General features: G+C 42.1%; 1 protein-coding gene across 1 annotated transcript; it reads right to left on the reverse strand.

Annotated features, from left to right (window-relative positions):
- LOC110437498 (myrosinase-binding protein 2-like) lies at window positions 9,600-10,217 on the reverse strand. Its single transcript, XM_021465962.1, has one exon. It carries the CDS (start codon window positions 10,215-10,217, stop codon window positions 9,600-9,602), a length of 618 nt encoding a protein of 205 aa, XP_021321637.1.

Raw genomic sequence — 17,590 nt, forward strand, 5'->3', positions numbered from 1 at the left:
CGATAAACTACTACCGTGGGTATACCCCAAGGTAGACTGCCGACTAGCTTTCGTCGACAAAGGCGTTCAGTGTTTTTAAGTCCTCCGAACGAGACTCTCCGTATTCTCAGTCGTCCTGGGATTCGCTGGATGGCGAAGTCGGTGGTTCCGGCGGCGCTTCCTCTTCATGTATAACTATCTTCTCTCTCCACACTTGACTGGTGCTACGGTCTTCTCAGGACAGTTCTGTTCAAGCTGTATGTCTTCAGACATTATCACTTCTCCTTCGTAGTCTGCCCATCCGTCCTTGATGATTTGCCTCCTCTGGTTGCGGTTGCGTCGTCTTCTTCTTGTCCTGACCTGCTTAGAGTCTTTAACTATATAGTTAGGGTCAGTAAAATAGCGGCGTACCTTCTCAAAGGGAAGTGCATGTGGACTTCTCCGGTTCTAATGTAGATGATTGTTTTAACGGTGCTAAGGAACGGTCTCCCAAGGATGATGGGTGGATCGTACTCGTCTTCTCCTATTTCAACCTTCCGGAATGTCTGATCTGCCATCTGGAGCTGAATGTATGTCGGTTTTAGGGGCATGGTTCCGAATAAGAGCTGATAGGTGACTGGGTCGTCCTTTGTGGTCAGGAACTGTGACTTAAGTCGACGATCTTGACCTCCTTGAACTACAGTGACCATCTTAGCTGACTCGGTCTACATTTGCTTGTTCCTGTTCCTCCTGTTGGTCCTCTTTCCTTGGTTCATGTCAGGATTGCTCTGAGATTTGTGTAGTCTTGTTCTTGAAGGAAAACATCTCCTTTCTCCCTTTGATGTAGAAACTGATCTTGGCAGCACTAGCGTAGATGACAGCTCCTGAGGTGTTCAGGAATGGCCTCCCTAGGATGATGGGTGCCCTCTCATCAGTACCAGTCTCTATCACCACGAAGTCTGCTGGAGCGTACAAGGTACCAACTCGGACACAGAGGTTCTTCAATATTCCATTTGGGAAACTTAGCGTACGATCTGCAGGCAGCAAACACATGGTTGTTTCTAGTAAAGGATGTATAAAGAATTTTTCATAGAGTACCCTGAGCATAATGTTGACGCTGGAGCCAAAGTCGCAGAGTGCTTCTGGGAAGTCCACCATGCCGATGGAGATCGGGATGACGGGGCGTCCTGGATTGTCTCTCTTGACCGGCAGAAAGTCAGTAATCACTTCCACAACAGGGTTACTCCAGTAGTTACATCCTCAAGCATCTTAGGGCAGTGATTGCATGAGTGTCTAGTATCTCCAGTGTGTTTGTGCTCGTAGATCTAGGTTCTTCACTTTGTGGAGTCTGGGAGTTGTAAAACTCCTTCATATTTTGCTCGAAGTGTACCTTGTGGAAGCTTTTCTTTCTTAGCGGTTGTGCATCGTGTTTGTGGTACCCTCCATGGATCATCTATTGTGAGCTATGCCTTCCTTGTGTAAATTGTTAAACTTCATGTGCCTCTCTCTTTGTCTCCAATGTGAGTTTGTCTCAGGACTTCCCAGGTCGATATTGAAAGTTTTCCTGCAGGGGTTAGTCCAACAAAATATCCAATATCTACTATAGCATACTATCGGCTCAAAGATCAACCTAGACACCATGTCTAATTTGATTTAGGAGGGAATTTTAACCTAAGCATCATGCTTAATTTAAAATCCTTTGGAAGTAAGATCATCATTCCTAAACTAAGCACCATGCTTAATTAAGAGATAAAAGAAACTACTCCAAACCTAGACATATACTAAAGCAAATAAAGGTAGCATGAGAGCATTTATAGAGATCTACTCAAGTGGAGATGAAGTAGTGTGATTAGTATTTAACAAATTGAGCATATCTCAAAGGTAGGGACAACCAACATAACAACATGGCAAATGATGATTTTATGTAAAGTACTCCCCCAAGCTTGAATTTTGCAAAATTCAAGTTTGGATGAATTTAATTCAATGTTGTATGATGATTGGTTGGACATACCTTGTGCTTGTCATTCATCCGATCTTCTTGCTCCAATCCTGGAAAGGTTAGTGACAAGAATACCCGAAGGAATATTTTTACAATTATCCTTATATGCTCAATACACAAGGTAATGTTGCAAATAATTAAAAGCTCATGTTATGATCTGATCAGTGCTTATTTTAGGATACTAAGCTTGTCCTTGGAAACCATCAATTTATGTCAGCGAAGTGGTTTCCCCACCAACACTGACCTATATCAAGATCAACTCAACAAGATCTGCAAAATTTATTATAGACATATGCATCGACAACCGCCCTGTTAAAGTTTTTATAAATAGAAAGGAAGTGGGGGTTGGAGAGACCAATGGATTGTGAAGATGTTGCATATGAGCATGGAGTAAATGAAGTGGCTACGAAATAATTTCCATGCTCATTAATGCTTAGAGTGAAATCTATGTGGTATGGTGAAAATGATAAGGTGAGTGTGGTAAAAAAGGAAAAGGATACACGGACGACTTGGTTTGAAACTAGCACAGCTACCGTTCCCCGGCAACGGCGCCAGAAAGCTTGTTGGGTATTTTAAACGCAAACGCAAGCGCACGGATACCGATGTAGCTTTCACCCGGGAGTGTTCCAGAGTATCGATTTTCCACAGAGAACGTGAGTGTACTAATTAAGATCCAAGATCACCCAAGGATAACTATATAATTATTTTTGGTGGGAAGAGAGGAAGTTTCCTGAGAGTTCTCTAGTTGATCTAAGAATCAAGAATTACTTCAAGATTATTTATATCGGGACATCAGAGGACTAACCACAGAAAGAGATGAGAAGGGAGCTAGGAAGGTCTGACTACGGTCCTACAAACACCGATCCGAACGAGGTGGAATACGTCGACCGTTAGGGCTGTCACTACCCTAAGGCTACCATAACAATCCGCAGGATTGGGTGCAATTCCAGGTAATCGCAAGACTAAACACCATGATTAATCTATTAATTACTACTCTAGCATTATAAAGACTAGAGCACTTGATGCAAGCGGGAATCCAATAAATAGCTTGAATGTAAATAAAAGTAATTAAAGAACTCAGGAATTATGAATTGAAGAACCTGGAGAACGATGAAGAACGAACCAGATGCTGCAAAAGTATAATGTTGAGGAAGATCCGACAGATCCGGCTCCTCCTCCGCTCTCCTCTTTTCTCTCCCTATTTTCTAGATTACAACTAGAACTAACTAGAACTAGAACTAGAACTAGATGAACTAGAACTAGATCTAGATGAACTAGAGGTAGAACTAGAAGAACTAGAGGGATCCTCTCTACTTGGATGAAGAATTGAAACCCTAGCTTTGATTCTGTAGAAGAGGTATGATCTCCAGGGGCCAGGGGGTCTGGTTTTATAGTCCCTTCAAGTGAATCTGGGCCGTTGGATCAAACCGACATTGATTGAACGGTTATCCTTGATCCTTTAGGTCGGTGGAGCAATATCCCGAAAGAGAGTCCTGATTGGACTCTATGTGAGGGCGGGCGCCCAGGAGAGGAGGGCGGGCGCCCTTTCCCTGAGTCCTCTCGGCCTCCGCTTCGGTCCCATGGCTTCTGGAGTCTTATAGATGATAGAAAATTGTGCGGCACGTTAATATCTCTATGTAAACCCGACGTGTGGGCCTTTCTTCCGTATTTCCTGATAACCCCCTGCAGAAATAGACAAACACCAAAACTCGTGGAATTCTGTCAGATAAAACCCTAAGTCTAGGTGTTGGTTGCATTTGGATCCTTTTCTATGATTAGTTGACGGTTAAATGTGAGCTTTAAGGACCGTCAACGGGGGCGCGGGGGTTTCGGGCCAAAATGGCCGAAAAGAAGGAGGGGGGATTCCATTTCCTTTCATATAATTTTTTATACTAAATTTCCAATTGAAATTTTGAGAAGGAAAAGAAAATAAATAAAACATTTTTTTTCCAACCAATCATCATAAAAGAAATGCTCCAGCATGAATGCAACAAAAATTATTATTCTAAACTTATATTAAATTTTAATTTCCCCAAATTTATTTATTTTCTTATATTGAAAATGCTCATAAAATAATTCATTAAATTCAATTCATCTATTTTAAATAAATAAAGTTTTTGGGTGTTACAATTCTACCCCCTTAAAAATAATCTCGTCCTCGGATTGGGATGATGCTTACTCAAAGAGATACGGATAAGATTGTCTCAGCTCATCTTCTCTTTCCCAGGTGGCTTCTTCTTCCTTATATCGGTGCCACTGCACTTTGCACATCTTTATAACCCGACTCCGGGTAACTCTTTCCGCGGTTTCTAAGATCTTGATTGGATATTCCTCATAAGTTAGATCTCCTTCCACAGTGAGTTCCTCCAATGGAATTTGTTCCTCAGGCACTCGCAAACATTTCTTCAGTTGCGACACATGGAATACATCGTGAATACCCGACATACTCGCAGGCAACTCTAACTGATAGGCCACTTCTCCACATCTCCTAAGAATTCTGAACGGTCCAACGTACCTTGGTGCCAATTTACCCTTCATATTAAACCTCCTGACACTTCTCATAGGTGACACCTTCAAGTACACATAGTCGCCTATCTCGAATGCCAAATCTCTTCTTCTAGTATCAGCATAACTCTTTTGCCGAGACTGGGCTACCCTCAAGTTGTCCCGTATTTTCCGCACTTGTTCCTCTACATCTCTAAGAACATCAAGTCCAAATACTTGACGCTCACCAGTTTGATTCCAAAACAAAGGTGTTCTACATTTTCGCCCATACAATGCTTCAAACGGTGCCATATTAAGACTTTTCTGGTAACTATTATTATATGAATTTTCAACGTATGGCAAACTAGTGTCCCAACCGGTACCATACTGTAACGCACATGCCCTCAACTGTCCTCTAAAATCTGATTTATCCTTTCGGTCTGCCCATCGGTTTGGGGATGATACGCGGAACTAAAGTTCAACTTTGTTCCCAATGATTCATGTACTTTGTGCCAAAACTGTGATGTGAACTGTGTACCCCGATCAGATACGATCTTCTTCGGAACCCCGTGCAGACTCACGATTCTATCCATATATATTTTGCCAATTTTTCACCATCATAGTTGGTCTTGACGGGCAAAAAGTGAGCAACTTTAGTGAGTCGATCCACTATTACCCAAAATTGAATCATACCCACGCTGTGTGCGGGGCAAACCAGTGATGAAATCCATACCTACTTCTTCCCATTTCCATTCGGGCACTTGCATTGGTTGCAACAACCCTGCAGGTCTTTGGTGCTCGACTTTCACCCTCTGACAAGTATCACAAATGGCTACATACTCTGCCACATCTCTCTTTAATCCATACCACCAATATTTTTCTTTAAGATCTAGATACATCTTGGTGCTTCCGGGGTGAATTGAATATGCAGAGTCGTGTGCTTCACGCAGGATTGCATCTCGGATGGATTTCACTTCGGGCACACATATTCTCTTCCCAAACCATAGTGTACCATTTTCATCCAACCTGAAACCTGGTGCTTTTCCAAGCACTACATTCTCTGAAATTTCTTTTAATTTCTCATCCTCCAATTGATCTTTGTGGATTTCTTGCTCTAGGGTGGGCTCTAACTCCAATTCAATAGTGTTGTTCACTAAACCCAAATTGAGATGCTCTATTTCAGCTAGCAACTCTGTGGGAATGAAGGTTAAGTGCAGCCCATTGGCATAACTCTTTCGACTAAGTGCATCGGCAACAATGTTTGCCTTTCCGGGATGGTAATGCACTTCCAGGTCATAATCCTTTATTAATTCTAGCCAGCGGCGTTGCCTTAGGTTCAGTTCCGACTGTGTGAAAATATACTTCAAACTTTTGTGATCCGTATAAATATCACACTTGTGTCCAATTAAGTAATGCCTCTAAATCTTTAGAGCATGAACCACAGCAGCTAGCTCCAAATCATGAGTAGGATAGTTCAGCTCATGTTTTCTCAACTGCCTAGATGCATAGGCCACTACTCTCCCTTCTTGCATAAGCACACATCCAAGGCCTAGGCGAGATGCATCGCAATAAATAGAGAAGGTTTTACTCAGATCTGGTAAGGTCAACACTGGGGCTGTGGTCAACCTTTTCTTTAGCTCCTCAAAATTTTCTTGGCACTTATCTGACCAAATAAATTTAGCATTCTTCTCTAGTAGGGCTGTCATGGGCTTTGCTAACTTAGAGAAGCCTTCAATAAATCTCCTATAATAACCAGCTAGTCCCAAAAAGCTACGGATTTCACTAGCATTGGTTGGAGGCTTCCAATTTAGCACATCCTGCACTTTACTGGGGTCTACGGCTATTCCACCGTTGGAGACCACATGTCCCAAAAATGACACCTCATCCAACCAAAACTCACACTTGCTTTTCTTGGCATACAATTTATTCTCTCTAAGCTTTTGCAAGACCAGTCTCAAATGTTCAGCATGTTCTTCTTTTGTTTTGGAGAAGATTAATATATCATCAATGAATACTACCACGAACTTATCCAAATATTCCAGGAACACCTTGTTCATCATATACATGAAGTATGCATGTGCATTGGTCAGCCCAAATGACATGACTGTATACTCATACAAGCCATACCTTGTGGTAAAAGTTGTCTTAGGTATGTCAGTTGCACGGATTTTCAACTGGTGGTAGCCAGATCGGAGGTCAATTTTGGAGAACACACATGCTCCTTTCAGTTGGTCAAATAAGTCATCTATTCTAGGTAGTGGGTACTTGTTTTTAATAGTGACTTCATTTAATGACCGATAATCCACACACATCCTCCTAGTGCCATCTTTCTTATCAACAAAGATTACCGGTGCACCCCATGGTGAAGAACTAGGACGGATAAGTAATTCCTTAAGCTGTTTCTTAAGTTCCTCTAATTCATTTACCCCCATTCTATATGATCTTTTTGCTATGGGTGCAGTTCTAGGTAAAAGCTCAATAAGAAATTCAATGTCTCGGTCTGGTGGCATACCTGGCAACTCGTCCGGGAACACATCTGGGAACTCGTCCACCACCTGGTCTTCTTGATTACCACCACTCAACTGATTCACTGTAGCAGTCGGCTGAGGTTGCACTGCCACATCCACACTTATTCTGTCCCCACCGGGTGATGTCACCACCACAGACTTCTCCTGACACTGAATTACTGCCCCATGTTGCTTCATCCAATCCATTCCAAGTATGAGGTCAATTCCCATGGTTCTTAGCACAATAGGTTTCACCTTGAAATCTACCCCCCCTTAAGGATATACTAGTGGAGGGACTCCAGTAATTAGCTGGCATGTTGCCTCCCGGTGAATTTACTAGCATGGAATTTTTCAGTGCACAAAGTGGGATGCTATGCACTCTAACAAATGCTTGGGAGATAAATGAATGTGAAGCACCAAAGTCAAACAGTACTGTAGCGGGGATGGAGTTGATGTTGAACGTACCCATCATAACCTCAGGTGCTTCGTGAGCTGTGTCAGTGGACACATGGTTCACTCTTCTAGAGAACGGAGGTCGAGCAGGCCTCTGATTGCTGTTCTGGTTTTGCTAGGCTGGTGGGTTCTGCTTCTTGGGGCACTGGTATGCATAGTGTCCCACCTCTCCGCAGCGGTAGCAGGCATTGGGATTGCCGCTGGGTGCTGCACAATTGCCAGGAGCATTGTTGGGCACTCCTTGGCGTGGTGCTTGGTTGTTGGCCTGTTGTTGGGGACGCTGCTGATTCTGATTGCCATACTGCTGCTGGGGACGTTGTTGGTTCTGGTGGCTGTACTGCTGGGGATATTGAGGACGCTGAGGAAACTGACCACGGTCCCACTGATTCGGTGGTCCTTGACTGCGCTGAGGGAATCCCTGATGAGGATACGCACGTGGGCGAGTGTTGCTGCCCGACGGCTGCCCCTGGAGCTTCCTTTTCTTTGCGTCCATTTCGTTGTGCTTGTTGTCGATGACAATAGCGCGGTTCACCAATTCTTGGAAACAAGGGTAGGTGTTGCTCATCAGCTGCAGCTGCAGTCCATCATACAAACCCTTCAGGAAGAGTCGCTGCTTGTTAGAGTCCCTGGCCACCTCATACGGAGCATATCGTGACAGTTGTGCAAACTTGTCACGATACTCACTGACTGACATCGACCCCTGCTTGAGAGACTGGAACTCTTCTGCTTTCAGCTCTATCAGGCCCTCTGGAATATGATGGGACCTGAACCCTTCAGTAAACTCCTTCCAGGTGACCGGCGGAGCATTGTTCGGGCGTCCATATTGATAGGACTCCCACCACTCCTGTGCAGGTCCTTGCAGCTGGCCTGAGGCGTACAACACTTTCTCTAGATCACTGCATTGGGCTATGTTCAGTTGCTTCTCGACTGCTTTTAACCAGTCGTCTGCCTCCAGTGGATCAGAGGCGTGGGTGAACACCGGGGGACGTCCCTTCAAGAACTCCCCACGCTTGTCACGGACTTGAACCGGCGGTGGTCCTGCTACTGGTTCATTGTTCATGCGGTTCATCATGGCTTGCATTAGATTAGCTTGCATACCCATGAGCTGCTCAATAGTCATCGACGGCGGTGGTGGTGGTGGATTCTCAGGTACACCACGTCCACGGCCACGACCACGGCCACGTCCACGACCAGCGCCTGCTCCTTCGGTGTCCATCTGCTTCCAACAAAGATTCACGGCTTTTAGTGATCTTCCAAAATAATTATTCATCGCTTATAATGAATAAAAACAAGACTAGCAGTTTTCTGGACAAGTTTCAAACTCAGCTGGTCAGTAATCCATGCTTATCTCAGAATTTATAGATCCAATAGGAACATGGTATATATCGTTGGAAATTTTAGGAAATTATCTACAAACTTTATTTAGACCACATTTACTGGTTCCAACAGTAACATAATCAAAATTGTGGTTTATCAGGTTCTGCTCTGGTTCTCAGTCTGCGCAGGTACAGCAGATTAAATCGGACAAATCTCATAGACCCGAACAGATAATGAGGTGGTTCTAGGTGGAGATAAAAGATATGCCAGTCTAGTTTTCACCATAAAAATTTCGTAATTTTTGACTGAACCAATTATGAGATACAGAATAAACATCACAGACTGCTCCAGAATCGGCATGACTGAGACAGTGATAAAGTAACCCAACCTCGCATTTAAACAACATTTACTTCTAAGATTAAGGTTTAGAAACATGTGGACAGGCCCACATGTTTCCACAATCATACAAAAACTCCAAATCATAATTGTTCATCATCACAAACAGCAACAAACTGAAAGTTCACATGCCACACATAACTGAAACACTCGTACTAACGTCTAACTAGAAAGTATTGAGCTCTATCCTGCAAAACGATCTTGCGGGGCTTCTTCTTATAGATGGGTGGCTGTCCAAGCTGACCACGCAACTCATCCACCTGGTGCTGGAGGCGCTTCCCCGCCAGCTGTGCAACACGCAGCTCCTGCCTCAGTGCCACATTCATCTCCTGAATTGCACTAACGTGTCTCACAGTCGTATCCAGGGTAGGGTCACCGGCAGGAGGTGCCAGGACATGCCATGTCCTGCCATATGGGTCGTTGCGGGGAAGGAACTGGTACCTATCCTCCTGCATGGCCTCAAAACGGCGGCCATGGTAGTGGAACTACGCAGCTTGGGCTGCATCCTCCATGCTCTCATAGGCGGAAGCACGCCTAACCTTGCTCTCATGGATGGACTTCACCTCATCCGAGTTGTCGACGTTGTTCCGAGCTGTGATGATCACCTCGGCCTTCCAGTAGGTGTTCTCCAACGGGTGCTTGTGCTCCGAACAGAGGTAGCGGACGGTGGCAGCAAACTCCGGGTAGTAGCTCGCCAGCACACCCGTGAGCAGAGTGTGGTAGTGAGCGTCATCGTCAGCTCCCATGAACTTGTTCCTGGAGGTCCATCCCATCTCTGGGACAACCTGTGGGTGCTGAGGCGTCGGTGCTGAACCCGTCGACGCGTGGGGTGCAGGCGCAGGTGAAGCAGGCACAGGTGGAGCAGGCGGAGCTGGAGCGGCGGCCTGCGGGATCGGTACCGCCACCGGAGTAGGCGCTGAAGATGTAGGCGTAGGAGACCCCGTGTCCATAGGCTCCTCCTCGCCGCCAGTAGAGGCGACGACCTCGGGCTCAGGTACAGGTGCTGGTGCAGGTACAGGTGCAGGTACTGGTGCTGGTGCAACTGGCGGAGCCCGGGCGGCAGTGAAGAGGGCACGGTACGCGGCTGCGCTGCGACGAGGCATCTATAAATTTTATTTTAAGAATTAGAATCAATATGTTTACATAAATAGAACAGTGGGTAAGAATATAAAATTTTAATAAAATAACAAGAAGGTAAAGTAAGCAGTGAAATAAATAAAGCGAAAAGAACCCTAAAGTCGACTGTTTCTACCTAGGTTTGCGTCCTATAGTCAGCCTTGCTTTGATACCAATTTGTCACACCTAAATTTAAGGATAAATTTGAGTACAATAAACCTCATGTGCGCCCCAGGAATACTCGCGCACACAAGTCGACAAATTACAAACGTATCATCACAAGTGTCTCAAAGTCTGCAATGAGCGGGAATAAAATACATATCTAGCTAAGCTTGGTAGCTCCAATCACAGGGACGACCGACTGGTGGATCGCCAACCTAGAAGTCCTCAGGGAATTTCTCATAGTAGCTTTCATCTGTTATCCATCTGGGATTTTGTCCAAAAAGAAATATAGAGACAAGCGTGAGTACATCTCGTACTCCGCAAGCATAACGTAGGATTTTATGCGGCTCAAAAAGGTCAGACACTGGCTACTGTAGTTAGCATTTTAATTGGTCAATGTTTTAATCCTATTTAATAATAAATTATGCTTAAGCTCCCGATTAGCCCAAATGAGTACATGATAATAACACCGTTAACCTTCACGGCTAACACCATCACCATCACGGTTAAACCACATTAATCATCACGATCAATGCGTCAAATTTTCATAAGTCATTTCCCCCATACCCATATGCCCGGGGTTTGCAAGACCCACTAACACTGCCAAGGTGAGCAGGCAAGGAACACTATGAAGCCTTCCAAAGGCCACGTCTAACCAGTTAGGGCCGCAAGGTTTCCTCGGCAGGCAGATATAGAGAACCCCCTTTCCTATGGCACATTTCCATCACGGCTATACACATAGGAACAGAAGCAGTTCTATACCCAAAGTGGCAAGCCCCTCTTGCGCCCTTTCAGGTAACATCTAACCAGCTAGATGAGATCCTACTACTGAGCTAAAGTTAGAGCCATATAACCATCACGGTTGCACTGTATGTCCCGGATAGTCGCTTACAGAGAAGTCCTTACGGAGGGTCTAGGTCAACCTGACCGAAGTCAATTGCACCATAGCCCTTTTACCAACATTTGTCATCATATTCATTAAAGTCAGTGTGATAGTAAAGTCTCAATTAGTTAGAGCACTAGCAAAGCTACCCATATGCAATCTACCCATAGGTGACATAAATATTTAATCAGGTAGCTAGGATGTCCTTAGGCTCATCATATTTAGACAGATGCAGATGCGTAATTAATTAAGTGAATAGGTGTACAAGGGAAACCCATGTTATACTTGCCTTCGGTGAAGGGAAACTGCTGCTGGTCCTGCTGCTCCTCGGAGTAAAAGGGATCACCCACGGACACGTCACCGTCTACGCTCGATCGGTACCACACAACAACACGCATTCCAAGTTCAATCATACAAGCAAACAATCCTTTAGTTAGAACAGTACACCAACAGATCAAAAATGAAATAAAATATTTAAAAACAGAACCTACATTTCGCTACGAACACATAGATACGAAGATCACGAAAATCGGAGCTAAAACGACCAAGTTACGAATTTACAGCGATTTCCTATAGGCATTTAATTAATTAAACCTAACCCTGAAAATAAAAAGTTGCAAACTACAGAAACAGTAGTACTAACATGTAGAGAATTTAAATACGAATCTAACGCAATTCGAACGGGTCAAATCGGAGATAAAACAAATATTTTATGGCCAAAACAATGCAGTGGCAATCTTGTAAATAAAACATGATTTAATCGGATTTAAACAAATTCAGAAATTCAAAAATATGGGGGTCTCTTTAACAATTTTACCCTCGATGGGGTACGGGCCCTTCTCGGCCGTTGATCTCGCGATGGACGGCCAAGATTAGATCGCGAAGAAGGGAGAGAGGGGGGAGCGGCGCGCCTGGCCGGAGAAGAAGAAGAACGTGGCGGCGCCGCCATGGCCGCGGCGAGCAAGCTCGCCGGAGAACTCGCGCAGGCGCTACGGAGCTCGGTTTCGCGAACTAAATACACCGGGAGAGAGAGGAGATCGCTACGAATCCAACACGGGGCATAACGCGGCCAGAGGGGCGGCTTTCAAGGAGGCCGACGGTGGCGCCATGGCCGGCCCCGTCGGTGCTTCTAGGACATCCACTAGAGGCGCTAAAAACCAAAGAAAATGGGTCAGGGAAGAAGAGGGAGGTGGAGCGCGCTCACCATGACGAGGAACGGGAGCAGAGACGGCTCGGAACGGCGGCTTCGCGCGGCCGACGAACAACTCCAGCGACGGTTCTCCACTCGCGCAGCAGAAGAAACGAAGGCGAGGAGAGGGGGAAAAATGAGGAGGGAAGAGGTGCGGGCGCGCGCGGGCTCTTCAAAACCCCCCCGAGGCGCGGGAGCGGGAGAACGTGGGAGCGGAGGCTTCGGCTTGGCGGTTTCGGGGAGAGAGAGGAGCGGGGGCGGCGGTTGGAGGAAGAGGAAAGACCTGACGGGTGGGCCCCAGCCGCCAGAGAGAGAGAGGGGGAAGGGGGAAAATCGGCCAGCTGACTGGGCCTGGCCCAAGAAGGGGGCGCGGGGCGCGGGGGTTTTGGGCCAAAATGGCCGAAAAGAAGGAGGGGGGATTCCATTTCCTTTCATATAATTTTTTTTATACTAAATTTCCAATTGAAATTTTGAGCAGGAAAAGAAAATAAATAAAACATTTTGTTTTCCAACCAATCATCACAAAAGAAATGCTCCAGCATGAATGCAGCAAAAATTATTATTCTAAACTTATATTAAATTTTAATTTCCCCAAATTTATTTATTTTTCTATATTGAAAATGCTCACAAAATAATTCATTAAATTCAATTCATCTATTTTAAATAAATAAAATTTTTGGGTGTTACAATAGGACATGAACAAAAGTGGTTACGCCTTATATACTACGATAGAGAGAGTATTACTCTAGGCTGACTCGCCGAAACATGTCTCCGGCCACCGGTGTTATAATAAGGCCATCCTCAATAGAGATTTCATGACTCAGTTTTCAACATATCTATATTTTAGAAATAGTGCAGAAAGAATTTTATGGGGATGAAACTCTTTCTATTTTTATGAAACTATTATCATCTCTTTCTTCATTAATATAGTGCCACATCAACATATTTAATGTGTATGAAACTCTAATGAAACTCCATTGAGACTGACCTAATATTTATATGCCACATGTCAAGACTTAGGCCTTGTTTAGATGTGAAAAGATTTTGGATTTCGCTATTATAGCACTTTCGTTTGTTTGTGGCAAATATTATCCAATCATAGACTAACTAGGATCAAAAGATTCGTCTCGCGATTTACAGTTAAACTGTGCAATTAGTTTTTATTTTTATCTATATTTAATGCTTCATGCATGTGTCGAAAGATTCAATGTGATAGGGAATCTTGAAAACCTTTTGGTTTTTGGAGTGAACTAAACAAGGCCTTACATATGATAATCAATAGATAGCCTGTTCGCTTGACTTTATCAGCCGAGGCCTTGTTTAGTTCACCAAAAAACTTTGTAAGATTTCCCGTCATATCAAATTTTGCGGCACATGTATGGAGCACTAAATATAGACAGAAATAAAAACTAATAGTATTATTTTGTTAAGTAAATAATTCGATCCTTCCATGTGAGTTCATTAATAGGGCGTCTAGTCTCCTGTTATAATATTTTTATTACTAATTATATTATTTTGCTATATAAATAAATTCATACTGAGCTATGAGTTGTCACCGGTGTGTTCGGTCACCGGTCGTCACACAATTTCTTTACTACTATTAGTATCTTTTTGTTAAGTTAATAATTCTCTATGATTTGCTACTATTACCATTTGCTATTATAAATAGCTTCTTAATAAATAAATCCATACTGACCTATGAATTTATTTTTTGTTACTACTATTATCATTTGCTTTTATAATTAACTATAATAGGACATGCTCGTGTGTAGTCAATTTCTCGCTGCTATTTACCAAAGTGTCCGATCTCCCAATGATGAATTTATTATAGCTATTATCATTTGCTTTATAATTATTGAGGATAGGTGTGCAGTAAATTTGGTTCTTCTACTTATCAAGGTGTTAGGTCTTCTAATGATGAATTCTTTCATTACTGCTATTACCATTTGCTCCCATATATTATTTGAGCTCATGCACAGTAAATTTGGTGCTCCTATACAACATATATCATTTCATTCGTATGATATACGGGATTTCGGGAGATCAAAAACAAATTGTATAAAATTAGCCGCTACAGCTGTAGATTGATCCGGGCATTGCACAACGGCGGCATCTTCTTTAGACAAACACAAAAAAAAATAAAAATAAAAAAAATCATCCATCAATCTATGCTAGTTTCTCTTAGGAGCATATGAACCTGAGCCGCATTTGAAGTACCACCGGGAGATTGATGACACGGATCAAGCCGTGGATTTTTTTTCCCTCCCAAACAATCAACCTCCACATCGAATCCATAGGAGAGGAGAACCTGGAAGCACCGGATGCACAGGGGAGGTTAGAACGGATGCCATCAGTGTTATAATCTATACCTATCTATAAAAAGTCAAAATTTCAGTATGTCCAATATTTTCTTCTGTCTTCTCCTGTCCGCGTTCGGTTTGCCGAATCGGTGGCCTCCTCCGTCTAAGGTTTGTAGAAGAGCAAAAAAATAATAAAAAACTTTCTAGGTCCCCAATGCAAAATCTCCTATTACTTTTCTGCGGCTCCCGTCGATCGCCTTTGCCGTCGGTCGGCCCAATTAGCCCACCTGGAATCGGTACGATGGAAGAGAGAAAAAAAAATTTCTAGGGTTCCCAATGTAAAATCTCCAATTTACTTTTCTTTTATTCTTTAAATCGGCTAAAAATTGATAAATGCGTAGTAATTCATAGAAAAATCTAAAAATTATAAAACAAATTTTGTTCAGCTCCACATATGTAGATCCATGCAGTAAACAAAAAATATCACAAATTTTAGTACACTTATTTTTGTTGGAAATGCTTGCCTATGCTTTTTAGTGTAAAATTAAAATTGTAGTTGTCTTGCTCCAATTATTATAAAAATTTTATGGTAGCCTATTTAATATGATGCTTGATTCATATTTCATAGCAATCCTAATCTAAATAAAAAAATAATGCTAGCATCAAACTTCTCATGTTGATATAATACTGAGTATATTAAGAGGTAATATTAGAGTGAGATAAGGTTTAACTAGTTTCTATTTTTATTATTAAATAAATATGTCTTCAAGCTACATATTATTGTAAATATTAACTATCTAATACCATAGATGTTATGGTTATCAATAAAATAAATTATGGACTTTAAATTTTATAAAAAGAATAAATATAAATAGATATGTAACATTATGTCATCACTTTCTAAGGTCATTTGATGTTTTTCTTCCGTTACAACGCACGGACATATTTGCTAGTAATATTTATATGCCAAAACGTGGTGTCTCCTGCCACCGGTGTTATAATAATATTTATAGGCCACATGTCAGGACTTACCTATGATAATCAATAGGGCGTCTAGTCTCCGGTCATAATATTTTTTATTACTAATAGTTTTATTATTAATTGTATTATTTTGCTATATAAATATATCCATACTTAACTATGATTTGTGACTGGTGTGTTCGGTCACAAGTCAAACTTTTTAATAAAACAATCCATACTGATCAATAAATTTTTTTTGTTACTAATATTATCATTTGCTTTTATAAATAACTATGGACATGCCCGTGTGCAGTCAAATTCTCGCTGCTATTTACCAAAGTATCCGATCTCCCGATGATAAATTTTTATATAACTAATATCATTTGCTTCTATAAATTATGCACCATAGGTGTGCAGTAAATTTGGTGCTTCTACTTATCGAGGTGTTAGGTCTTCTAATGATGACTTTTTTCATTAGTGCTTAGTACCATTTGCTACGATATATTACTGGAGACAGGCTCATGCACACTAAATTTGGCGCTCCTATTTTTTATTGTTACTATTTTCCATGGTGTCCGATCACGATGATTTTTTCTTACTACTATCATTTGCTTCTATGAATAATTTGGGATGGACTTGTGTGCAATAAATTTAGCGCTGCTACTTAGGGCACTCAAATGCAGACTTTATCTCATAGTCTAAAGTTATTTATTACCTCGAACAATGTGGACTTAGAGTCTAAATACGACTTGGAGTCTTATTTTTTCTACCTCTTTCTTCAATAAATATACTGCCACATCAGCAAAATACCATAAATAATATGTAATTAATTGTCTTGGACTCTGTGATAAAGTCTTGCATTGTGAGTGCCCTTATGGAGTTGTCTTGTCCCAGTGATGATTTTTTTATTACTACTATTACCATTTTCTCTGATAAAATAATTCTAGACAGGCTCGTGTATAATAAATTTGGTGCTGCTATTTACCGAGATGTCTAATCTCCAAATGATTGCTCTTGTAAATAATTATGGACAGACTCGTGTCCAGTAAATTTGTCGGTCGCAAGCAGCAATATATGTCAATAAACATCAAGGTGTCTAATCTTAGGTGGAGTATTTTTTTATACTATTTGCCTCATTGACCACATGAATTCAAAAAAACCAAAATATTCATATGTGGCTATAATAGTTTAATTTTAAATCTTTTGCAGTATTATTTTTTATTCTTTGCAACCAAAGTTATTTCGATTTGTAGTAGTTGTTTCAAATCAAGTAATAGCACTACTTTATTCACGTATTACTATAATATACCTGAACAACATGACAAGACATTCTCAGGGCCGAATCAAATAGTAATTAGAGAAAGATTCGTATAGTTTTCATTCAAATCAAATTCGCTAAAACAATTTTTAGATTCATTCAATATATATCATCTCATTCGTACGATATATGGGATTTTGGGAGATAACAAATTGTATAAAATTAGCCGCTACAGCTGTAGATTGATCCGGACATCTAGCACAACGGCGGCATCTTCTTTAGACAAACACAAAAAAAATCATCCATCAATCTATGCTAGTTTAGGACCGCACCTTTCCGTTGTTCTTCGGATACACACTCTCTCTGCCGGGACATGTATCGGGAGAACAGCGGGGAGGTGTTGCCGAAATTCTGTCTCGGACGAGAGCGGAGCATGGAAGCTAACCTCATCTACGCATTTTCGGGTGGCATTAGGACCTATCTTTCACCTATTAGATGGTAGGAACGCCTTGTAGATGCAAATGTTGGTTTTATTACTTGCTTACATTGGCGCATAATAGAGGATGGATGACCGTGAGTGGATGTACACTGCCTGGACAACTAAGAGG

This window comes from Sorghum bicolor, chromosome 8, assembly GCF_000003195.3.
Source record: "Sorghum bicolor cultivar BTx623 chromosome 8, Sorghum_bicolor_NCBIv3, whole genome shotgun sequence".
In the NCBI taxonomy this organism is placed as follows: Eukaryota; Viridiplantae; Streptophyta; class Magnoliopsida; order Poales; family Poaceae; genus Sorghum; species Sorghum bicolor.